Source organism: Hydractinia symbiolongicarpus, chromosome 13, assembly GCF_029227915.1.
Source record: "Hydractinia symbiolongicarpus strain clone_291-10 chromosome 13, HSymV2.1, whole genome shotgun sequence".
NCBI classification, from domain to species: Eukaryota; Metazoa; Cnidaria; class Hydrozoa; order Anthoathecata; family Hydractiniidae; genus Hydractinia; species Hydractinia symbiolongicarpus.
The window spans coordinates 20,098,913-20,125,038 of NC_079887.1; the positions used below are offsets into that span (position 1 = coordinate 20,098,913).

General features: G+C 34.5%; 1 protein-coding gene and 1 long non-coding RNA gene across 2 annotated transcripts; one reads left to right on the top strand and one right to left on the bottom strand.

The window, feature by feature from the left end:
- The first annotated feature begins 8,190 nt into the window (after positions 1-8,190).
- Positions 8,191-19,021, top strand: LOC130624097 (SWI/SNF-related matrix-associated actin-dependent regulator of chromatin subfamily B member 1-like). The gene is made up of 5 exons (XM_057439665.1): positions 8,191-8,674; positions 9,115-9,242; positions 9,428-9,600; positions 17,213-17,535; positions 18,478-19,021. The coding sequence occupies exons 1-5, from the start codon at positions 8,214-8,216 to the stop codon at positions 18,509-18,511; spliced, it is 1,119 nt and encodes a 372-aa protein (XP_057295648.1). The 5' UTR covers positions 8,191-8,213; the 3' UTR covers positions 18,512-19,021.
- A 4,416-nt stretch (positions 19,022-23,437) lies between these two features.
- Positions 23,438-24,178, bottom strand: LOC130624098 (uncharacterized). The gene is made up of 2 exons (XR_008981179.1): positions 23,878-24,178; positions 23,438-23,635 (listed from the first exon to the last, which is right to left on the bottom strand). It is a non-coding gene; the product is annotated as an uncharacterized LOC130624098 (long non-coding RNA).
- Between the last annotated feature and the right edge of the window lie 1,948 nt (positions 24,179-26,126).

Here is a 26,126-nt window from a genome sequence, read left to right on the forward strand (position 1 = left end):
TTCTATAACAAAGACCAAATGGACTAGGCTTTGTTCCGTCTCTTTCATTCCTCCAAATTTTAACTAATCTTTCCAAGTTACGTCTATTCCAATTATCCATTTTTTTCGATTCCATTGGAATTAAACTCTTTTGATAAATCTCAAAAGCTCTTTCCAAACACATGAAGAGATACAGTGGCTAGCTTAAAATTGTATGCTTTTTAAGATTTGGAGGATTTCCTTGTGTTTGTCAGTTTAAAGAACAGATTAATAGATGAATTTTTTGTTTACATTTTCAGTTATAAGCTCTTTCAGCTCCTATATTTATGCGACAGGAAAAAAGAATTTACGACACCACACTAGGTAAAGCAAAGTTATTTTCAGTCTATTTCATCATAAAGGCATTCTTGAAGCTTTAACTGAATTCAAATAAATCAAAGCCATCAACCTACACTGTAATAATAGTTTAAAAAACCTCAAACAATGTTTCGTGACAAGACATTTACAGGTTTTTCCTACCACACAAATGCCAGAGCCAAAGGGCTTACTGCTGAAAAGCAAACAAATAACGTCATGCTGGAATTCATCTATAGATGTGCATATTTTACCTGTTTTATTTCCAGGAGAGGTCATGGCTTAGGTGAGGAGTGCTATAGTATTAAATGCTCATTTTGAGCTACACAGACCCAATTAGGATCTGCCTACGCTCTACAAGACAACTCCCTGCAACATGCAACAGCCCACACAGTGTGTCATCTCTCCAATTTCCCTCACATAGCTTGGGTTAATCCAGGGCTATGGTAACAATCACTTGCCATATTGAATCACTGCCTTCCATACAAAGTGTGAGAGTTATAAAAGTTTGGAAACTGAATAAACAGAGTGACAACGAGGGGAAACGATAAACAAACTAAGGAATCAAGTAAAAATGATAGGGAAACTTAGAAACGACTGGGAACCAGCAAAAACTCAGACACTGACTCTGAAAGTAGGGGTAAAACATCTCACAATTTGTGTTACAATTGCATCAAATTCATAACATTCACAGCTTTTTCCCACCTCTTTATCTCTGGTTCTTGACCTTTATGGTCAGTTTGTTCGACAGATATAGAAAAATTTTAGACCTGATACCTCATGGGGGAGTGATTTTCCCACAACTTCATTCAGATTTTGATCAAAAATACTTTTCATTCATTTGTTTACATATTGGTTGCAGTACAGCTACCATTTTTCTGATCTAAAGTACAGCTGTATCAAATACCACAATACGTAATAACATGTTTTCACTATTAGTATTAAGTTATCAAACTAGATAAAAAAGACAGGTAATAAAATTTATCTGTATATATTTACATTATAAGCTTTAATGCAGTGTTAATAAATAAACTTTTTAATTTTTCTCATTTGAACCATGGTTCTTAATTTTTAAAAGATGTCTCAGAATTTCACATAGGCCAGAACGAGGGACTAGGAATGATCTGTGCATCACACTGTCTGGTTGTTCCTATTTAGTGCATGTTTTTGTCAACAAATCTTTATCTGCTGGTTATGTACATAAATGCTGAAAGACTAAAAGGGTCTCACCTATTTTTAAAACTGACAATAAAACAGATCCTTTATCGGCCTATCTCCATTCTGACAATGGCTATAACAGTCTGGATTTCGGAAATTCTTTTCCACAGAAACTCCAGTAGTTGATGTCTCTGATTTTTTTCTCACTGAACTCGACCAACAAAACTTTGTTTGTGCTGTACTCAATGACCTTAAAAAAGCTTTTGACACTGTTGATCATAAATTTTGTTAAAACAACTATATGGTGATTTGGCATCAGAGATGAACTGATGCTGCCCAAGGTTCAACACAAAAAAATGATCTCCAGAATTATGTTTTAGAGAGAGCTTGTAATAGGAACACTGCTAAGCAATAAAAATATAAAAAAAAATCACTGTGTAAAAAAAAAAATTAAATTGCGTAGGTAAATTAAGGTATGTATGCTTGTGATCGCATATGCAGTTATATTAATGTACACGTTTTATCCTGTAGGTACTATTTTCTTTATTAAGAAGCCTGCTTACAGCAGCATTCAAAATTCACATGTAAGAGTGCCGGCAAAAAATAATAATGTTCTTAAATCCATGGATAAAATGTCTGTTCTGCCTTTAAGTGTAGTCCTGCAGACTTGTTTTATCTATGCTCTGTTGGCGTTCACCTCTGCATTAGTTGAGGATGACTGGTTGGATTTCGTTTGTAAGACGTGGTTACCAATAACGAAGGGGTGATGCAATTGAGATTCATGTCTACGTAGTTCTTAAACTAAGTCAGGAGTCAGTAAATTAGCTAGGATGGTCAGGTTGGCTGTGAACAGACTGACTCGTGGATCAAGGCTATTTAATTCTGTCATGTAAGAAAATGGAGCTACAGACATGTCCGATTTAACTGGAAATGTGGTGAACGCTTATATTTATGTGTGATTTACAAATATAAAGTTTATTTTTTCTTAAATTACACTTATAAGTTAATAATGCCTATTCAAAGATTTAAAAATTAACCTCCGACACAAGTTAAACCATCCGCCATATTGTTTCATAAATTTCTTCAGTCTTGAGTGCCCTGACGTCACCTATTAAAAGATCTTAAATCATCTTCCGTATTGGAATTTTTTACTCAAACTTTACTAGTGAAATTCATTGGTAATAAGTATGTTTACCCCCATGAAAATATCAGGAACCTTTGAAAATGATTATTAACTTCGGTTGAGAAATCATCATTCAATTGCAAGACCAAGAAGTTGTGACGCATAAAAAAAATTGAGCAATTTGAGCCTATCAAGCGATATACCAGACCAATTACTGACTCCAGTTGGGAGAGCTGTGATAAAGATACTAATCAAGAAGAAGTCGCTTGACGTGTTGATGTTGCTGTGAGCATGTGGTGCAAGTGTGGAAAATGTAAGGAAATGCCAAGCGAAGCAGAGTGTCTGCTGTTGCAAGTTAGAATCCGCAAATATTTTTAATTTGATCGGTGAGTTTTGATATGCAATTCATATGCACATGTCAGTATTGCGATTCCGCTAGTATTAATAATAAGTCTAAAATTATATCAATAAAAAAATGTTTGTGGTGGATCATAATTTACGCCATAGTCACAGGAAAAAGAATAGTCTGGATACAAGAGCCGTTCCGATTTGAAGGTTGTGTTCCATGATAATTTAAGGGGCCTGTGTAATTTCAGTGCAAAACAAACCACAGAGCTGGCGAGAACTGTATTGGATTATTGCGATGCCTGGAGCAAACTGTTCTATTTATGGATGTACAACATCCAGATACACCCCTAACACTGCTATATTTGGACTCCCAAGAGGTGATGATAGTTACAATTTCCAATGGAAGTCAAATCTTGTACATATTATAACAAAAGATCGAGTTATTGATGCTTCCTTGAGACAGCAAATTGAGAAGAAGAGCCTCCATGTTTGTGAGCTACATTTTGAACAGAACAAAGTCAGAAAGCGTGAGTTACTTGCAGCCAACCCTTTCTTCATCTACAGTATATAATGTAATAGGCAGGCATATGGAAAAGGCACATTTGTAGTATATACTTTTTAACTACTTTATTTTAGACATGAAGATAACTACATTAGTACCTGGATCACTACCAACATTAAATCTACCTAAAAAAAGCATTCAATCTTCAATTTAAATAGCTGTTAAAAAGTATTTATTAAAGTATTTATGATAACACAGCTCCTTCAAGTGTATGGAAAAATTCATGATTTTTTTTAAAGCTGACCTCCAATCAAATGTAGCCAGCTAACTTTATAGCTATAGGTTTCAATTTTTTAGCACAACTACTAAACACAGACCATCTGCACAAGTCATTGAAAAAAAGAAGAATGTTGATCCTCCTCCAAAAAAAGCACTTGTATCATATTACAAATCCTATGAGAATTTTGTTCATCGTGTGGAAAATCTGAAGCTTCCTGAAGAATGGAACATTGAAAAAAATAGTTACTATATGGTGGCTAAATTTAAAGACAAAGTTCACATCATTCCAAAGTATGAAATTTATGTTGACAAAACATTGGTTTTTAATGTACGAGTTTATGCATAGAGTTTACCTTTGGAACACACATTATATAACAAATTCTCTCAATCAGTTAAAAATGTAACATTATCACAACTTATAACACACCTCTCACAATATAAAATATGTTCAGGAACACAAGGACACTCATGCAATGATATTCAGGAAAATCTCGTATGGGATAAACATACGAGAGAGTTATGTGGACCTTGGTGATGTCGACATCAATTATGCAACCTTAAAAAATGTTGAGGAAATTGCAACTCACATTTTGGTTTTTATGATTCGCAGTTTAGTAAACCCATTCAAGTTCACATTGGCCAACTTTTCTCCTCATCACAAATATTCCCCCTGTTCTGGAAAGCAGTTGGAATTTGTGAGCTTCAGTGTCGATTAAAAGTTTTAGCAACAACTTGTGATGGTGCCGCACCAAACCGTAAGTTTTTCGGCATGCATTCAGTATTTTCTGATGAAGTCAACGACACAGATGTGGTGTACAAAACCAAGAATTTATTTTGCAGTGATAGATACATCTCTTTCTTCTCAGATGCTCCTCATTTAGTAAAAACAGCTCATAATTGTTTGAGCAATTCTGGATCAGAAAATCAAACAAGATATATGTGGAACAATGGTCTTTACATTCTCTGGAGACACATTTGTGAATGTGGTTTGCATCTCCTTTCTAAACTTACATACGATCATGTGAAATTATCTTCTTACTCTGTTATGAATGTCAAGCTTGCAGCACAAGTTTTAAGTTCAACTGTTAGCAAAGTTCTTCAAAACTTTGGTCCTGCAGAATCAGCTGGCACAGCTACATTTTGTTTAATGATGGATAATTTTTTTGACATTATGAACATACGTAACACAACTGAAGGAGCACATAAAGCAAAGCCATTTTTAGGCAGCGTTTACATGGAGCCCGTAGTGAGTTCAAACCGGTTTGAGATTTCACTACGGCTGCGATTTTCAATACAGTTGACGGTCAAGTTTCTAACCCGTACTCAAAGTCAAACTGGTTTGAAATTAACTACGGAGTGAGAAATAGGTTTGAGATTTAAAACCGGTTTGAAAAGCTCATGTAAACAGGACCGCGGACCGGTTTGGCTGTATCGATGTATCTACGCATGCGTCAATTATATTATACGCATGCACGAAGTTAATAAATCTTGTTGCCGCATGCTGGCTGTCTTTCTTTTCGAAATGGACAACAACAACGCAAGTGCTTCGTGTTTTTCGTCATTTTTAAATTCAAACAACTTCAAGAAAAGAAGATTAGGCCTCAGGTGAGCCTTACTGATTAGTTATCATATTTTTGATTTGTTGTACAAGTGGAGCAAGTTACCTGTTCGTATTTTTCATCTTGTTTTTAGCAAAAAAATCAGTTTCCTCAGCAACGATGTCAGAGGATCAAGAGAGTGATGTTTCAAATTTTTACAGCCATTCAGAAAATCAGTTAGAAACAATCAATATCAGAGATATTCATGACGATTTTCCGGATGAGCCACCACCACCACAACCACAGCACAGAAAAAATATTGCTGGACAAAAAAGGAAACAAACAGACGTTTCCACCAGAAGATGGACATGGAGTAAAGAAATGGTCGAATCTCTTTTATTCAACCTAAATGAGTATAAGAGTTCAAAAACATTTGAGGGGCTTGACTTTGAGGATGATTTCATTAAAATGTATGGAGATTTAAGGTCCATGATGAGTAGAATGTACCCGGTCTCTGATTTTGGCCCCGAATCAATTCCAGCAAAAGAAGAGACCGAAACAAATATGGAATACAAAGAATGATAAAAAGATAAATCAAAAAAAAGAAGGGTACGCCCACATAAAAAACAAAATTAGAGAACTGAGATGTTGGTACAAACATGCTGTAGATAAAGGTACTCGCTCTGTTTCGGGAAGACTTGTTGCTGAACATTACAACATTTTGAAGGAGATTTGGGGTGGTTGTCCTTCAGTGAAAGCTATACCACAAGGTAAAGTTTCACTGAATATTGAAAAAGACAACATCGTTTCGGATGATGAGGAGTCGGAAGCACCTGTGATACCAGAGAAAGGACGTGAAGCACCAGAGAAAGGTCCCGTTTACATCTGCCAATGATTATCGATTAACATGGCTAATGACTGAATTTCTACCATATTTCCAACATTGGTTGCAATGCATTGAAAGTAGAGAAGGAAATTTTACACAAACTGCAAAAAAGAACATGTTTATCTCCTGGCAGACCCATGAAGGTATAAAGATCACTGTCAACTCTGTAGTCGAATTGATAAAGTACCTTCTATCACATGGTGTACCATATGTTTTAACAGAAAAATTGTGTCAGGATCCATTAGAAAATTATTTCCACCATCAAAGATCAGCAAAGATAATCCATCTGTTCGGGATTTTGCCTATAATGATAATAGTATCAGAAATCAAAAATTATTCAGGCCAATTCAGTCTGGAAACTCTGTGGAAAATGTGGCTTTGATGAAGATCAGTGAAGAAGCAGTTCCATGCCGAAAGAAAAAGTATATTATTTAAAATTTATACTTACGTATACTTACCATATTTTTTACAACAAGACACGTTGTAGCTCAAAATATGTTTTTTGTTTAATGTGTAGCTATAAAAATAGCTGTTTGATTTATAATATGACTCAGTGACCTTGATCTTTATTCGATGATTTTTTTTTTAGTTCTGTTCTTAGCGATTTGACCTTCAACTGAGCAACACGTATTTTGTGACTCTGCAGCTTATCTGTTCCATGTGAAAATGACCTTGTTCGTATAATTTCAATAATAATGTATAATTTCAACAGATCTTCCAACAAATTCAGAGCTATCTCTTTTTTCACATCAATAGTGCACAAGCTTCTGATTTTTGAAAGCTTCAACTGAACGGTGTTATCATGGAGAAGTTTTTCAACTATTTCTTTACCATCAATTTTGTTTGGAGAGGATTTCACATGTAACCGAAAAGTTGCTTGAGCGGTATTAAAAAGCTGAAAAACATCTGTTGTAACCTTCCATAGTCCACAACGATTTCGTGTAGCTACTAGTTTATGTTCTGGTAAATCAGAGCCACAATATTTACCAGCTAGAAGTAGGGATAAACACTGTTGATGATAAATGCTTTAATTTTCAGTTGCAATCCTTACACGTCGATGCATTGTTCCAAATACATAGCCACTCAAATAACAAATGATTGCTTTTTCTTTCTCTGTAAATGTATTGTGTGTAGAACAGGATGGTACTATGTCATTTTTAAAGGTGGATCGATTTAAGTGGGCTAGTACATAATTTGCTGTTTCAAAACTAACCAGTTGACATGAGTTTTTACTAAGTCCCTGAAAAAAATTATCTGCATCAATAACACACTTATAGAATGAAGGGTAAAACTTTCAGCATCACCATTATATGAGACTATTGGTCCTTTTATGAAACTGTAAGTGTAAAGAACTTTGTCAAGGTTACCAATTTCATAATTTTGAAGATCCTTAATTACTTCTTCTGGGTAGCATTTGTCTTCCAAAAGTTTGTTGACACTTTTTTCTATCATCTGTTTGAAATACAATGGATGTAAAATATCTTCAGCAACCTTACCAACTTTAGATCGTATGTTAACGTCACCAGCAGCATCTTTTGGCTTAGCATGTTTTGTATTAGTGTGGCGGGTGAGACCTCTTTTCGACAAGCAAACTTTCTGGCATATTTCACAAGTAAAAGTAGCAGCAGAGTCAACAAAAGATGCATGCGATTTTTCAAAAGTATCCCTAGAGTCAAACTTCTGTTGTCCTTCTAAAGTATATCATTATCGATTACTGCGAAAATTGCATCCAAGTCTTCCCCACTGAAAAAGTCTTCCTGTCGCTCAGCCATCTTCACCGCAAATGTTTGCATTTAAATTATACGGCCCTTGTATCCAGACTATTCTTTTTCCTGTGACTATGTTTACGCGCAATAATTAAATGTCAAAAACTTTAACATGAATATATTATGAATGAAAAAAATTGTTAAGCAAATGCAACATAAGTAATTTAATATGTGTCACTTGGATTACCTTCAAGACAAAGTGTTGACTGTTTGCCACATGATTTTATTTACTGTATATTTGAAACTTCACATTATAGTACATATAAATACCTGTGTTAAGATGCCCTTGCAAACGTACGGAGAGAAGCCAAAGTCTTTTCTGTTAAGTGATAACAGTGACGAATTGTACATGATTGGCAGCGAAGCAGGTAGTTATCTACGAATGATGCGTGGTTCCATTTACAAACGGTACCCATATTTATGGAAACGCATGGCTACGTCAGAGGAACGAAAGAAAATGACAAAATATGCAATCCATCAACTACCCGCTCATGTTATGATTGTGAAGGCACAAGAAATTGAGGATTTAATTGATGGTAAAGATGCAAAATTTAAAAGTGAAAATGCTCTAAGTAAAGAATCCCCACAGTCTTCAGGAAGTAAAACTCGTCAAAGAGGAAAGCAAGATGTGTGGCAGCCAAGTATACCAAATAGTTCTCATCACTTGGATGCTGTACCAGCTGGCACTCCTATAAGTCGTCATCGTGTTGGGTCAAAACGTGTTAAAACATTTCCAACATGGTATATAAACCATATATTTATTTGCATGGTATTTAGAAGAAGAAAAAATAAAGCTGCCTCTAATGGAAGAACTTTCAGACACTAAAAGATTTTCCTCCATATTTATAGTTGTGTGTTTCTTTTGTAAAAAATTTCTCAAACTGTTTTTGAAGATCCTTGATACTCCTTATTGATTATCCTAACTATATTATTCTTAAGCAACACCAACGATTAGACTTTTAAAGAATTGTAAAATAATCGAAAAGTTTCCTCCTTCTTCAACTAAACTCAGCTAAATCAACAAACCTAAGTAGTTGCATGTAAAAGTGACGCTTGATTTAAAATAGTAGCATAGGGATGTGGAAACACAACATTTTTAGAAAGTTACTTTTCTTGAATTGCAGCAGTTTTTAGACTCAATATTATACTTTTTTACATAAAATCATTAACTTTGTTTGTAGTTACGATGATCATGACATGGCCGCAATACATGAAGCTGCAAAAGAACCAGAAGAATTAATCCCAATAAGGCTTGATATCGAGATAGATGGTCAAAAACTTCGTGATACTTTTACTTGGAACAAGAACGGTATCTATCCTAAAGATATTATTACATGTATTTTTATTTTAGAAGTAAAAATTATGAGAGTATTTTGTGGTAGAATGTTCATTTCTTTAACTATTCTCGTGTTTATTTGTCATCAAAATTAGAACGCAACACTCCCTGTAATTTTTATCCAGTCCCAAGGGTTTATTTGATTTGATTTATTTTAGAGAAACTTATAAGCCCCGAATCATTTGCAGAAGTTCTTTGCGACGACCTAGATCTCCCAACACTGACTTTCGTACCAGCTATTGTACAAGCCATGCTGCAGCAAATCAAACAAAACAGTATAGAGTCGGAAATATCTTTATCAGAGATGACCGATCAGAGAATAATTATCAAGGTAAGTCGGTATAAAATTCTGTATAATACTTCAGTGTATCTGTCGATGGGAAAACACAAGGAACAGAAAAGTAAGATGTTGTTAGCTGTAACCGACAAAAATTTCAGGAAGAAAAATATGAAAAGTTAAAAAGAAACACTTCACGATATAGGGCCTGGGAGAAGTGACATTTGGTGGAGTAATAGAACTGACACAACAATAACTAAATATTCAAAAATATTCGATTTGTGAGATCTCTACTCCATGGCAAATTATTTTTTTATGTTTTAATATTTTTTCTTATTTATTTCATTTGCCGATTAAAGAGTATCTAAGATGGAGTCCTGTAAACTGAGTTATTCTATAAAGTTTTTGCACAAATGTGTAACGAAACGAGTGAAAAGTGTTTCCATTAGAATATTGCAGCGTTTTAATTTTCACAACTTTAAATCGTCATGATGGAAACGTAGTCTATATCCATTTTTTTTATAATGCGATCGAGTGTTCGTATTGAAATGAAATTTGATACACTATACAAGGAAATGATGATGGACTCAATGCTGGCATAATATGAACAAGAACGTTGAAGTATAATTTATTTATCAACAATTTTTTTTATTTTATTTTTTTTCAACACATTATAGCTGCAGTAAAAAACTAAAATTAATGTCAACAAATTCCTTCCCAGTGCTCTTTACTCCACTTAAAATATTTTTCACACGCACACAATTGTTGTCCAATGCCAATCGTGCACGTAATTTTTTGTGACCTGCTTTGTTGTGTTTTTGGTAAAGGAATATGAATGAATTTGCACTTAGATTTTTTGCAATGTTTCTTTTCAACAAATAACAATTGTTCATATGTAGTCTGACAACCAGTCTCTCTTCGAGCTTGGGGCGTGTTCTGGCAGGGTATTAATTATTTTCCCATATGATTGTTGCAAAAATAAATAGGCTTAAGAACCTTGGCTATAGCTCGTATATGCTATTATGGTAAAGTAATTATAATTTATTGATGCATGAATGAAATTTTACAAGATGAAAAGATTAATTAAGGGTTCTTAGAGGCTGTTTATATAGAGGCGAGCTGGCTCGGCAAATAGGCTGGCTCACTTGCGGGCTGGCTTTTAACTTGTGTTTATATGAAGAAAAAAACTACTTCGGGTAGAGCGGGCTGGCTCTGAACAATGAAAACATTAAATAATGTAGAACAAAAGAAATTCCTTTCATAACAAAAGATTTTATTAGTTGAGCATAATAAACCATATCACCTAGTTAATCCCGCCTACACGGATTCCGCCTCTGAGAAACGAGAGCCAGCCCATTTGACCATAAAACAGATGAGCAAAAATATGAGGAGAATGAGGAACAAGCGAGTTCTCGGTAAACTGGCCAGCCCGTCAACCGGGCTCATATAAACTGAACCTTAGTATGTTTAGAAAAACTACCAATATACAGCAATTTGAAAATGTTGTATTTCTTATCAGCCTTAAGAGAGTCAGTGTCAACTTTATGTCTATTGTTGACGTAAGGTAAGATCTCTTTGTCAACAATGTGTGATGGATAGGAGTTTCTACCTAAAAGTTTTTTAACATCAAGAAAATTTGTGTAAAATGTCAACCAATCACTACTGATTTCAAACGTCCTGTGAATCAATGTTTTAACTAACCAGAGCTTGTAGCTACGATGTGAAGTGAAATTGGTGTAAAGTCCAGTAAAAGTCCCGGTATAGAGATCTTACTAGAACAGTAAAGTATAAAGTGTAGCGCGAAGGGAGATTTTAACCAAACAGAAAAAACCTCTGCTGAATTTAACATTTTCGACCTGACGTTGCTAAATATCCAGCCTTAAAGAGTAGCCAGATAGGAGGTATGGAAATTGAAAAAAAAGAAAGAATAAAAGTCGTTCTAATAAAAGTACTAAGCTAAAGTTTTTACCTCAAAATTTATGTTTTTATTATTTTTATTTGTTCAAAAGTTGCCACCATTATTAGTCTTTTTAACAAAAACAAGAAACCGCGGTCGGTTTGAAATCACACATAACGAAAAAACATTTCAGTCTACGCGTTCCTGCAAGGATGTCGATATGATACGATATTTTGTGTTTGAGGGGGGCGGGATAAAATTCAAGCCAATGTGTTCAGACTATGATAAAACTAAATAGTGTGTCAAAAGAGAAAGAAAAACAAGTAAAAATGAATCCAACCTCTGACGTGTTGATTAAGATTTTTAAGAATGCCCTGTGTACGAGTTCGTAAAACTTTCTGCATTTTTAAAATTTTTTTTATTAAACATCATTCCAAACGAAAGCTTTATTTCAAAAACACATGGTTTTTGTATGCTAGCTTTGTCCTCTGGGCATGAGAGCTTATTTCAAAAGAATATACAGAAAGAAAGCTAAACCGAATATGAGTTTTGCTTTTTGTCCAGATAAAACACAACAAGAAGCCTAGGGGCTTAAATATTTCCGTCATTAGCCTGAAAGATTTTAAAATTTTAAGTAGACCTTGAAAACGGAGAATTATGGGGTTAAAGAAATTATTGAGTATTCTCAATTATTGTTGTAACTAACCTGCAATTTTAAAATACAACTCAATAAATAAAAATAAAATTTCAAAATACAAATCTTGTTAGTATAAACTAATAACTTCTGAACGAGCTCAATTTGATTGATGAAATATACGTTGTTAATTAATTCAGTAATAAATACATGTTAGCATTTGAATATTTCAGTATTTAGGCGTCAAAACTTACTCTCTTTTGAAAACGCTGATGGTGCATGGTTTAATAACAGCTTATCTGAAAAAAAAGTACGTTTTAAAAATGAGAAACAAGAATACAATTTTACGATAAACTGCATTAAAACCAGGTTGTTTAATTATTGTCTCTTTAACTCTCTTTGCTTCTTTGATTTGAAAAGGGAATTTATTAAATGATACAAATCAATGCCATGTGATGCACAAGGTATATTATATATATATAAATATATGTATAAACACACAATTCATAAATTTGCGGCTTTGATAAATCGATGGTCGTTTTCGTGAGATTTCTAAAAATCAAGTCTTTTCTAAAAAAATCTTAGAAAAATATTTTGTGTTATTTTGGATGAGTTCAAGAAAGATTTTCAAGCAAATTAGGCAAGAAGAACTGATAATTAGCCAGTAACAGAATTATTAGCCTTTTTTAATGACACGGTGGCATATTTTTGCGGGAGAACGGGATTCGATTCCCTCTTGGCGCAATTCTTCTCACATGGCTTGGGTTAACCCAAGCCATGTGAGGGAAATTGGGGAGAAGGTACACTGTGTGGGCTGTTGGTTGTTGCAGGGAGTTGTCTGGTAGAGCGCGGACCCTAATTGGGTCTGGGTAGCTCAAAATGAGCATTAAATGCTCTAGGACTCCTATTTAATCCATGGCCCATCCTGGAAATAATAGACAGGGTATATCCCTCGATATTTGAGAGGCTAACCATATAAAATATACAGATCATTTATCTATGCAGATTAATTATATATACAGTGCGTACAGTATAATTAGCTGCTCATATACTTATAAGATAGATATTTTTTTACTTAAATTTCCACACTTTTTTTCGTTATCGATAGCCCCATAGCTATCTATATTTATATAGATCCACATAAAGTTGTGCTTCAATTAAAATCAAGAAAACGGAACAAGAAACGATTGTGCAAAAAAGTTATTAATTTTACTGTAGCCAGCAGTATGTCGTATAAACAACAACACTATTCTGATTTCAAGAAAAAACATGGAAAAGACACGGTTAGCTGTAAAGAACACAAAGAAGATTTTAACAGCTAATATACTAAGCGTAGGGTCTTAATAATCCTGCATCGCTAACTATATATTCTGTAACAGGCTAATCGTCAGTTAATCCTGACTGTTCGGTGCAAGCAACAATAAACTTTTGCCACGTTTCGACAACTTTTATGCAAAAAATATAAAAAAACTGTGCAAATATATATCTTTTCATCTGATAGAAGTTAGCCCCCTTTCCCATAAAAACAGGAGTTGGGTGTGGAGCCATGGAAATATTACGCAAAGAAAGGACAAAGGTTTTTTGTTGCTGGCTTTTTAAGAAAAAAAGGCACTCAAATCAAAGCACTATTTTATGTAGCTAGCTTGATAACTAAGTAACTTTACGACTATGAAAAAGGGGTATGTCAGCACGAATCAAAAGAAGACCCAAGTCAGCACCAAAAATTGAGATAGCTAGCTAGTCAGCACACCTTTCTCACTTATATATTAAATAATTCTTACCTGATAAAATACACGAATTTAAAGAATATATACTGTTTAGCTCCTCAGCTACATCAATAAAGCTACAACGACCAACCAGACCAGCAAGGGGCGAACAACAAAATGTTACCACTTTTAGTCATGGCCGTACACAAAATGTTATGGCCACACGAAGAGTACACAAACTCTGTTCAGATTGGCCATTAAATTGGCAAAGATTGAAATGAAGCATCTTCATTGGCTTTCGAGAAAATAGAAATTATCCGAGATTTTAGCCTGGAAAAAAACTTAGCAGCGTCCAGCCTAGCTGCGCTGTCTCTATCTATCTATCTATCTCATCAGGCGATTTTAAAGATTCCGCCTTCGCTGGCGGAAATCAATAAATTATACAAAACAAATTTTTAGCTACCTTAGGAGTACTAATTTTCGCGGGTACATTTTTTCGCGAATTTCGCATTTTTTGACCATTTTTGCGAAATTAAATGCCCGCGAAATATTTCGCGATGTTAAATTCGCGAAAATTAATACCCGCGAATTTCTTTTTCAATTGAAATTTGCGAAAATTAATACCCGCGAAAAAAGCTAAATTATAAGGTAGAGATGATGAACAAGACAACCTTAAAAATACCACGCATATATTCCCAAAACCTAATCGACTACAACTTTATCACATCGTTTGTTTTTCTTCCCAAACATGTCTCAAATGTCTCTTGACCGAACTTCTGGCTTCTTTTTGTTTTTTGTGTTTGACGAAGCCACACACGGCGTACATTTGCTGATTCCCACGAAATCGTTCTCATCATTGTGTTTTAATTGTTCAATTTTCTATTTCGGAAGGTTTCTCGTGGAATGCAAAGTTAATAAATTACATTTTTTTTATTTAAAGTCTACTTCCGCGAAAATTAATTCCCGCCAAAATGCGAAATACGAACAGTTCGTGAAAATTAATACTCGCGAAAAATCAAAATTTCTTAAATTCGCGAAAATTAATACCCGCGAAGTACACCTTTTTTGACTCGCGAAAGTAAATACCAGTGAAAATTAGTACTCCTAAGGTACGGTTCCTAAATACATAGCGAAATACACATTATAATAAAAATTGATGCGATAAAAAGAAAAACTAAAATTTCCCTGCATAAATTCTCTAAATTTTGGCTAGCTATAAGAAACTCTAAAATCAGAAAGAAATATTGCGTATTGTAACATAAAAACACTTTAAAACATGCGTCCTTTCAAATCATCCTAACATTGTTGAGTTTAAAAAATATATTTTCACTTCACTTCATTTTTGCTTGAATAATTTCAGCAACAGCTTCCTTCTTCATCTTAACTAAGGGCCAAGCTTCAATAAAAACAGCTAAAGATAAAAGTCTTCTTCCTTAACTTAATATCAGGAAAGGAAAACAGCATCAGGTTTCCGTTTACGTGAGAACCAGCAATAACAATGACTCGAATCCAGTGTGATAAAACTTTCCTGAAAACCGCCGCCGCCGCAACGAAAGGGTGAACTAACATATCACACTAGCTACTCTGTATGTGTGATTTATAAAATATTTTTTCACTTATTAAATAATGTCAAAGGATTGGTTAAAGAAAATGAGTCAGCTCTTCTTGCGCTATAGCGATAAAAGCATTGAATGAAAACCAGAAGAAGAAGAAATTGTTTGCGGACTTTAAGTTTGCGGAATTATAAGTTGCATAAGCATACATATAAGCATACATTTGGATTAAAATTATGGAATTAATAATTGTGATAAACAAAAAAATAACCTATTTAAGGTTACTCTATAACCATAAATGATAATTTTTTGCTTATATTCTCTTTTTAAAGTGAGTTTTCTGCTGAATGCACGGAAAAATTGCAAACGAGTCGGGTCGAAAGTAGGGTCAAATGCGAAATAAAAGGTTCAAAATGTACGTTGTCGTTTAAAGGAGAACTGTGATAAAAAAATTCTTACATATTACGAAAATAACATGGCATAAAAGTTTTTAAATTGGTTTGTACATATTTTGTTAATTTGTGACGTCACACGACGTACATAGCTCAGCAGGACTTGTGAGAATGCGCTCAGTTCTTAAGGCGATTTTCCACTAGGTGGTCTAAAACGCGCTAAGCGTAGGCGGCTATTGTTTAAAACAATATAATAACAATATATAAATCGGCTTCGAATGTCATTTTTTGATTTTCACTTGTCAAAAACATGTAAACATAAACGTTCGACGTAGAAAATTAAGAAAAAAATCTTCTCAAACTATTGTTGTTGCTGAATAAAGAAAAAGAAAACAAAACAAACAAGTATGCCAAAAGGTTTTGGTTAAGACAACTGTATCAAGAACGAAAACTAGCAGGAGAATTCATTCTTCTCGTTCAAGATATGAAATTGTATGACAGTCAACTTTTTTTTAAGTATTTTTGTATGTCACCTACTAAACTTGAAACTCTTTTATCTTGGGTTGCTCCTTTAATTACAAAAAGTGAAACAAAGATGAGAGAGCCGATAAGTGCAAATTGGAAATGATAGTTTTGATGGCTCTCGCAAAATGTTGTTTATATCACGTGGCCCTGCAGCATTTTAATTGGATAGCGCTTTGAAAAGCACGTAAAAGTGAAAGTGGAGTCGACTTTTGAAACCGCGCTGAGGGAACCACTGTTATCGGGTTTGGGACTGAAAGAACAATAGCCGTCACGCTCAGCGTGTTCTGGAACGCGTAGTGGAAATTCGGCTTTAGTCCTCCAAGGGAGATTATAATTTATCGCGAGGTTTGAGCGAAGAAGCAGACAAGTTAAACTCCAGTAAAACGACGTCGTGGTAGAAAAAATAATTTTCAACAATTTAACAACATGCAAAAGTAGGTAAACAAAGAAAAACTTTGAGACTGTTTTTGTTTTGTTTTTTCAATGAAGAGATGTTTTGATACAAAAATAACACAAGACAAATTTCATAATAAAGTTGAATACACGTAATACTTATTAGTGATAACTCATGTTTAAAACAATATTTTTAACGGAGAAACAATATGTAATTCTAATAAAGATATTTATTTCAAAATATGATAAATAAAATTACTTTTGACAATCACAGGAGGCACAGTGTAGCATTCCCTCGCTTCGTTCATTCAGAATAAGTTTGTTTTACATCCCGACTTACGTCACACAAGTTAGTATTTTACCGAACAGAAAGTCCTTATTGACACTGTCATGGTGGCGACCGTAGGACTACTCTGACCTTAAATATCTCGAGAACCAAAGCTCACAAATGTAAAACAATTAACACAGTTCATATTCACATTATAATGAACATTTAAAGCACAACTTGTTATCAATCGTGTACTCTTTAACGGTGTAATGATGAATACGATAACTTATTTCTTCAGCTTAATTTGCACGTTGGAAATGTATCACTGCAAGATCAATTTGAATGGGACATGTCAGAACCTTTAAACGATCCGGAGCAGTTTGCTTTATCTCTTTGTACCGAACTCGGCTTGGGAGGTGAATTCGTTACTGCCATCGCATATAGTATACGTGGCCAACTAAACTGGAATAGAAAAACGTATGCTTTTAGCGAAAAACAGTTACCCACTCTGGACATGGCCTTACGTACTGGAATGGATATCGACAAGTGGTGTCCATACCTCGAAACTTTAACAGATGCTGAAATGGAGAAAAAACTTAGAGATCAAGATCGTAATACGAGGTAGGGTAATTTTCTACTCTATTTGCAAGACTACATGGAAAAAGGGAGAAGTATTAGCTTGAATCGCTGGTAAACTTAAAAATTTACATGCTCTTGGGTTTAGTAGTTATAGTATTATCTGATACTGATTTTTTTATAAAAAATAAATACTTAACGCATTAATTTTGTGTCTATTCATTTTTGCGAAGCTGAGAATATTTAATATTAATTTTTTCTTCACTTAAATTATTCTCCGTTAAATAAAGAAAAACCAAATGTAACACAAACAAGACGTATGATATACGCAAACAACCTCGCGGATAAAGTTCACAAAAAGCTGTCTATCTAAACGTGATTTTTGTTACGAAGTTAGACACGACATATTTTGCTATTCAGATAGGAAAATTTCTCGAAAATTCGATTTTCGATGGGTCCGTCTTGGGTAAACTGACTAACAGGAAAAAGAAAGACTCCAAACCCCACCTAAAAGTTGCTAAATTCAGTAATCCAGCATCTTATCTTTTAAAAAAAAAAAAAAAATAGTTACCAAGATGAGATTCGAACACATGACGACTCCCGTGTCGGTGCTCAGAGAGGCAAAAATTTCCATTCTTGCAGGACACATTTGCGTTTTAATACAAGCTCACGAGCTTGTAATAACATAGAGTTACATAAAGAAAAAAATTTGCCAAATTCTAGCAGTTGAGTACCAGTGGAAATTAGTACTTTTCAGTAGGTATCGACTTTTGCACAACTCCAAATCAGACCCTATTCATTCTGCTCATATTTGTATTTTCAAAGTTTTATAGGCTTTTTGAGGAAACTTTCCTACAAATGTAAAATAAAGATTTGTGTAAGTCGGCCATTGTGTTTTTGAAATCATTTTTCTCCGATAAAGACTATTTTAATTTTTCAACAGACGCACGATCATTAAAATAATACTTCATACTTTTTTATTTTTAGGAGGATGCGTCGACTTGCAAATACGTATATCTAGGCGTTGCAGTATCGCGTGTTATTTGGAAGATGTTAACTTATTTGACGTGTTTGAAGCCTTCTTTTTCGCAAAGACTTTGTGGTGACGTCATTCATCCTGCTTCTATTACAACAGTTTTACTAAACATATAAATTTTGGATGTACATTATTATTGAACACTTAAAAACAAAGTGTGATTTATCGGCTCAATTATTATCACCTGTGAATTATTTAAAGATAACGAAACTAAATTTTCTTTTAGTAGAAAGCGGAAATGCAATGCGCTTTCAAATACCAAGCATGTATTATTTGCAATTTTGTTTGTCCTCCTCGAGTATTATAAATTGTTGACAACTTAAAAAATCGTTTATTGGAAAAGTTCATCTTTATACTATTTTGCATATAGTTCATTACGTCTAAGAGTTGTTACAGTTGGAGCGCGTATATTTACTGAATTTGATAACAAAAAAACATTTCACGAACATTGTGTATTTTCGTGTACATTTAATGAATTACATTTTAAAAACTTTCCATTAAGGTTATTTATTCAGTTGAGCCTTTTTGTTTTTCTATTTCCTAAGAAAAACAAAGGATAGCACTTTACTTCAATAGTTGTGAGCATTTTTGCATCTGAAAGATGTTATACTTGTCCCGGGCAGATAGGATTTTTTAATGTCAGTTAAGTAAACAATTTTTAGCCAGAAGTTTTATAAATTATTCTCTTGAGCCCTGGGGACAGAGTTAATTGAAAACATGGGGTATCCCAGTTGGGGTAGTGGTTTGGCTAATGTGAATATCAATTCAAAGCATTTTTTTGTAAATATGCATTATATATTTCAATACGACGGCTCTTAGCTCATTTAGCATGTTGTGTACGAAGCGGTTCCAAAATGATGGTAACCACGTGTGTAAAGGTTTGACTGTACATTGGGTGTGACGTAATGAAACTCCTAAACAGCTATAGCTTAGTTTCCATGTTATTTGATTATTGTAAAAATAACCTCACAAGAATAAAATTTGACATAAGAGCCTTGACGGGGAAAAGCCTTCTCTCCAAGTTATTTACTAAAGTAATTAAAAGCTAGTCTCGTTTCCATGCTATTCTGGTAATTATAACTAGAATATTTGTTGTGAAAATCTTTCATTGGGGAAGCCTTTTTCTCAAGTTGTTTACATGTGAAATTATCACTACTAGAAACCATCCAGTCCAAATCTAATGGAACGGTTTCAATCTGCAAAACTGGTCGGCGGCAAAAAGAGTACATAATTATCTAGTCTAGAAGTGTAGAATAAAGTGTATGAATCTAGTGTAGAATAAAGTGTGTGAATCTAGTGTAGAATAAAACTACCACCCCAAACACTTTCCTGATTGGGGTACACCATGTTTTCAATGAACCCAGTCGCAAGAGGTAGACAACAAGATAGTAAGGTCTTGAAAAAACAATAATCTGTTCAGTATGCCGTTACCTAGATGCTTCGTCTGGATGTTCGGTATAAGTTTTGTAGGTTGTCTATTCCTACAAAACCACAGACTAAAATACTACTCCATACTGCCCAATTAATTCCCTGGTAGAGAAATCGATTAGTAAGTCGCCGTCATGAATTACGCGATATGATTTCTGCCTCAACTATTCACTCAGATTGTTCATGTTTTGTTTTTGTAGGAATATACAACCTACAAAAGCCCTACTACAACTCGATGAAACTCTATTCATCTTCGTCAGAGCCGCTAAGGTAGTGCTTACACTTTTTGACCCTGTCTATAGACGCTTCCTACCTTGATGATTGCTTTGAATTGATGAGAGACCTTTTTTCTTGAGGAAGTTGGTCCTGATTTCCCCTTCAAACACTTTCAGATTATTTTTGATTTACTATGCCCTTCCAGCGTCTCTATCTTAGTCCAGATCTGGGAGTACTTAGCCAAAAATTCGGGGTGGTCACCAAGATCCTATGGCATGGTTAACGCAGAGCCCTCTCTATTTAGATACACCATGTGAGTAGATATGTTTAGGAGTCTTTATCAAAACGGAGATATGTTGTCCTCCCATGTACCCAATCAGATATAGTCGCTTAGGACCAAGTTTTCAGCTAGCAACGGGTAAGGGAGATACCTACATCATGGCATACGTTATACGTGATGTATTCTTGATAGCAGTCCCAGCAAATCAAATTACCCATCCACTACAGTCTCCGACCACACTTGCATCTATCATACTCATTAAGTATGCGTTCACAATCATTACACTGCTCTTTATCGCTTTATTCTAGCTTCTATTCTGAGTCAATAACCCAAGAAATGTTCACGAAGCTCTACAAATTTTCAAGATTTCTCTAGATCATGAACTGGTCTGGGGCATGCTTGAGCAAATACGGATCCTCTGTAACAGCCTTGCTGCACATGACTTGGATAATAAGATGATCTGGGACAAACTCTAGCATACTGGAATTCTCTGCAACAGCTTTGCTGCACATGTCTTCGCTCTTGAACTTATGTATTCCAGATATATTTTAGTACTCAGGGATCCTCTGCAACAGCCTTGGTGCACATGCCTCTGCTCTTAAAATGATCTGAAACAAACTCTAACATACGAGGTTTCTCTGCAACAGCCTTGTTGCACATGACTTGGGTCTTGAGATAATCTGGAACATATAAGAACATAACAGGCTTTACTGAAACAGCTTTGTTGCACATTTCTTGCGTCTTGAACTGATTCATAAGATACCTGAACATATACAAGCATTTTTCAACAGCCTTGATACACCTGTCTATAGTCTTGAACTGATCCGGGACACTCATTTTTTATATTACTCAAATTCCAACTAGAAATCGGTCAGGATTTGAGTAGTGACTTTCTTCTCTCTATTCAATTTTTGCATGATGTCGTTGGATCTCGTTAAATTCTAGGAAAGACTTTTCGGCGCATACGTCATTTTTGGCCGATGTCAGTAGATTTGATAATTTTTGTTAATTTATGTTAAGACGTCACAGCTTTTGAAGTAGGAGCTGCGGAGCAGGTCCAAAGTGAGATTTGACTGTGAGAAATCCTACTACTATTATAGTTGGTAGACAAAAACTTACAGAAAACTTACAGAAGTTTGTAAGAGATATTTATGGTAAATATACATCCCTAGCAGGGGGGATCTAGGTTTTTTTTCTGGTTAGGCAAAATTTGATAAATTTTTTGGCAAAGTAATATCATGGATGTACGAAAATGTTCGTACATCCATGGTAATATCAAGAGTTGTGGTGTTGTACGCGGTAAAGCGGGCGTTTTGTTTTTTTACTGTTAAAGGAGCTAAAATCTTCCCAAAAATAAGGTTTTAGTTATTAAGAATCCTTCCTAGATTAGAAACAAAATTTTCTTTATAGGCCAATAAATAAAAGTAACCTCCATAGTTTTAACACTTGTATCCTCGTTGAAACATGCAAATGCGTCCGTTTAGTAAATTAGACTCGAAACAGGGTTAGTGTTGCCATAGTTCCTTCGAATGACATACAACACTTGTATTAAGTATCATCATCTAAGCACCTTTTTTACGTTTTACGCATTTAATACAAGTACAAGTAATCGCCGAGTTACAAATTCGGTAAGTTGGGGAGTTACTTAGCTATTTCAAAGTATGCAATAAGCCCAATAGCTAACAATAGAACAAAAAAACAAAAAACCGTTCGGCATTCAAACTGTGAGATCAGCTATTACATAAAAGAATATGAAACATTTTCTAAAATGTAAAGAGAAACGGTTTTTAGAAACAAAAATTTTTCTACGGACAGAAACCTAATACTTCAAGGTTTGTGTATGCTTCTGAATTTTATTTACAATGTATAGCAAACTCGTCCCCAGGGCATCTTGTATCTTTTCTGACCCCGGGACGGCGATATGAACATGGCCCTGGAGGAGGCCTCGACGTGACCCTCCAATACACAGTTTTTCTGTGTGTAATATTTGATGAGATTTGTCTCAATCAACCAAAGTTTTATATATAACCCTGCAGAGCTAAGCGAGCTCGGCGTTTTACGTCACAGATACGTGGGGCGAGTTTGTTTTAATTCCTCTGATACGCAACACACAAACTGCTCGCATATTGCCCTTGATTATTTTATAAATATATAAATATTTTACTGAATTAGTTGGCTAGCAAGCACTGGGTTGCAAAATTGTAGCTAGGGGGAAACTTGAAATTGGTAAATGATTTGCCTACCTGACCATAGCACTTCGTTGGTTCTCTAAGGTGCAAGTATGGCTACATAATTTTTAAATGGTCGTGTCATTCTAGGTGCCTGACTGAAAGTAGCTAGGCAAAAATTTAACTTCATAATAACATTTACATTTTTTATTCAATTTGGCTGAACTTTAGAATTCTCATTTACTCCGAAATTATTGCACTTTGAATTTTCTTGAATTAGGCCGGGTAAATGTGCATTCAATGATAAAATGGCTCTGACGGTTAACCTACTGGCTTTTTATATTTTTTATGGTAGCCAAAGCATATAAAGTAATAAAACATGCCCACTAATAACAACCTGATATAATTTAAAACGCAATAATACATATATTTTGTAAAAAAACATTTTCGATGTTTTGTTCAAAATTATTTTTCTCTATATAAAGGGCATGGACGACACTAGGTCTCTTTCTTTTGTTCTTATTTTGATAGTTTGCTAGGTATAGTGTGCTAGCTAGCGACTTTTCTAGTTTCATTCCAGCCGGCACACCAACGTCGCAAAGACGTCGTAGCGACGTTGAGTTTTACGTCGGTGCGACGTCCGCTCAACGTCAGAATGGAAAGTCGCGCAGACGTCGGACTTCGTCGTCTGTACGACGCCAAAGCACAACGTCCTATCGACGTCGTGGCCACGTTGTATAGACGTCTGCCGACCTTTTACAGCAACTTAGCTGCGATGTTAACAGACGTAACAAAGAGGCTCTTTAAAACAAAAAGCGATTTTTAAAATTATTTTCTTTTATAATCAACTAGTATTCACATTCGTTAAATTACACTATAGTATCAGAAGACATTTGATAACTCATATTTATTTACAATAACTTTATGTACCCAAGCATAAACATTTTTATCACCTCTGCATTTTCACGTGCGTCTTCAGTATCGAAACGATTTTTCATCCACTTTTTCTTCTATTTGCTATAGAAAGAAAATAAAGGTATTAAAATATGATTTAACTAGTGATATAAATTGCAAAGAGAATTTGTTACAGAGCGAAGATAAACGTTTTTTATATAAGAACATATCTTGGAAATGAGAAGATGTGTAATTGTAAAGCTAGGTGTTCAAAGTAATATATATTAACAGATTCTGCAGTTTTCAATTGATTTGCCTAGATACAATATTAGTTATATATTATAAAGTAACTTAGAATTACTTACTGTTTCTTCTTCTCAAAAAAAGGGAATCTTCTCATTTCCTTTTTGTCGCTTTTTTCATCAACCTAAAATAAAGAAATTTTTCTATAGCATATGCGAAATAATGACACCAAATAAACTTGAAATATGTATACATGGTATTTCATATAAATATTCAAGGTAACACAGGGAATTAAAAAAACTTACTACTTGTAAGATCCTTCTCAATATATTTTGAAATATTTCTACTTTCTTTCATTTCTTCTATATGTTTAACAACAAATGGTTGAAATTAACACACAACGATTTTAGCGCGAAAAAAACTGACACATATATAACGTCGTTTCAACAAATAAATTTCAAAACGTTTGCAACTTCAACTTTCTTTAAAGGCCGTTTCACATTACAGCAATATATAGAAAAATATTGACAGCAATATATTTATGAATAATGATATCAATTGAAAATTATTGAATTCATTATATTGGAAAATATTTCGAATTATTGCAAATTGTCTCTTTAAATGTCTCTTTAAATGTCCATTTAAATTTTGTTGTAATTCAAAATGTCTGAGGAACAGAGAAAAGCGGTTGCTGCGATTATTATTGCTACAACTTTACTTCCGACAAACAAGCCTTTTCTTCCTCGCTTCTGAGGTTTCGCAGAAGTTTCATCTTCTGGATTTTGAAATACGGGGCTGAGTGAAGGTTGAAGTTGCTGTGGCACGCTCTGACCGAATATTTGTGTGTTTTGGCTCAAGATTGACGAGGTTGGTTTTGGTGAGCTCTGAGTGAAGACATGTGCGGCATGTTGCTGTTGCGTCGTAGCTTGAGGAAATAGTATTTGATCATTCGTAGCAAAATCGTGTGGCAGACTTTCAAAATAATAAATGTTATTTTGCTCCATCTTTTATCTTCGATCGTATGTTTCATTTACTGTTTATTTCAGACAGACAAATTTCGAATACTTTGCTGATTCGATTTTTCTATTGTTCGGAGAACAATTGAGTCTTCTCACAACAAAAGAATTTCCCTTGCAATATTTTTTAATTCAAACCGTGTTTGAATTAAAAAGTCTTGACAAGTATTGAAAGCGATTGCGTAATGTTTTTTCGAACGTGTCTCAAAAGTTGGTTTCACATTATGTCAATTAATTGAGGCAATATTTTTCAATAGTTATCAATAATTTCCAATATATTGGATTCAATATATTTCTGTAATGTGAAACGGCCTTAAGAGAAAAACGTTGTGTTTATTTTTAAATTCGAAGCGACTTCTTTTTCCGTTCGAATAATTCCTCGTTCGAAAGTGCGATGTTTTAACAAATCAAGTTACATAATTTTTATCACATGGTTTGGTCACATCTATTACAAATTTGAACTGGAAACTTTCGCGCTTTTTAATATTTCAATAGCTGGGAAAGTTTAATTAAACTTTCCCAGCTATTGAAATATTTCCATGTAAGCAGTATTACTTTATGATGATGATACTCTCATTGCTTAGTAATGCTTTTTATTAAATTTTTCACTTTGAAAAAAACATGATACTGATACAGCTCTATGGTGGCCGAGAACTGCCATGCACAATTACAAAAAAAATTGATTTAAATCACAATGAAACTAGATAGATAGATAGATGTGCATATTTTACATGGCTAGCCTCACAAATATCGAGGGATATACCCTGTCTATTATTTCCAGGAGGGGCCATGGCGTAGATGAAGAGTCCTAGAGTATTTAATGCTCATTTTGAGCTACGCAGACCCAATTAGAGCTCGCGCTCTACTAGACAACTCCCGGCAACATCCAACGGCCCACACAGTGTGCCATCTTCCCAATTTCCCTCACATGGCTTGGGTTAACCCGGGGCTATGGTAACATTCACTCGCCCATGTTGAATCGCCGTCAAGAGGAATCGAACCCCGGTCTCCCGCACAGAGTACGAGAGCTATAACCACTAATCTACGATGCCAACTAAATAAATTGCGTTAAATCAAAATCAAATCAAATCAACTTAAAAACAAATCTAATGAAAATCAAGTTGAATTGAAATTAATATCAAAAGAAATTGAGATTTATTTTGTAGCGTTAGGTTTTTATTTTAAAACAAATCAATTAGTGTTTTTAGTCATTGCTCTAATCCACCATAATCTGAGGCTAACTTTTCAACAGACAAAATGGCAGGCTGTTAAAGTGACTGGGAAGCTGATATTGCACCGAAAAATGACCTTAATTCTTATTTCACAGGGGTTTTCAACGCAAAGAAATTCTAGAT

Bases quoted from the DNA above. Each gene is read 5' to 3' on its own strand.
- LOC130624097 (XM_057439665.1), top strand. From the start codon at position 8,214: ATGCCCTTGCAAACGTACGGAGAGAAGCCAAAGTCTTTTCTGTTAAGT. The intron at 9,243-9,427 runs GTATCTATCCTA...GATTTATTTTAG, and splicing joins TTTTACTTGGAACAAGAACG to AGAAACTTATAAGCCCCGAA. The intron at 17,536-18,477 runs GTAGGGTAATTT...TTTTATTTTTAG, and splicing joins GATCAAGATCGTAATACGAG to GAGGATGCGTCGACTTGCAA.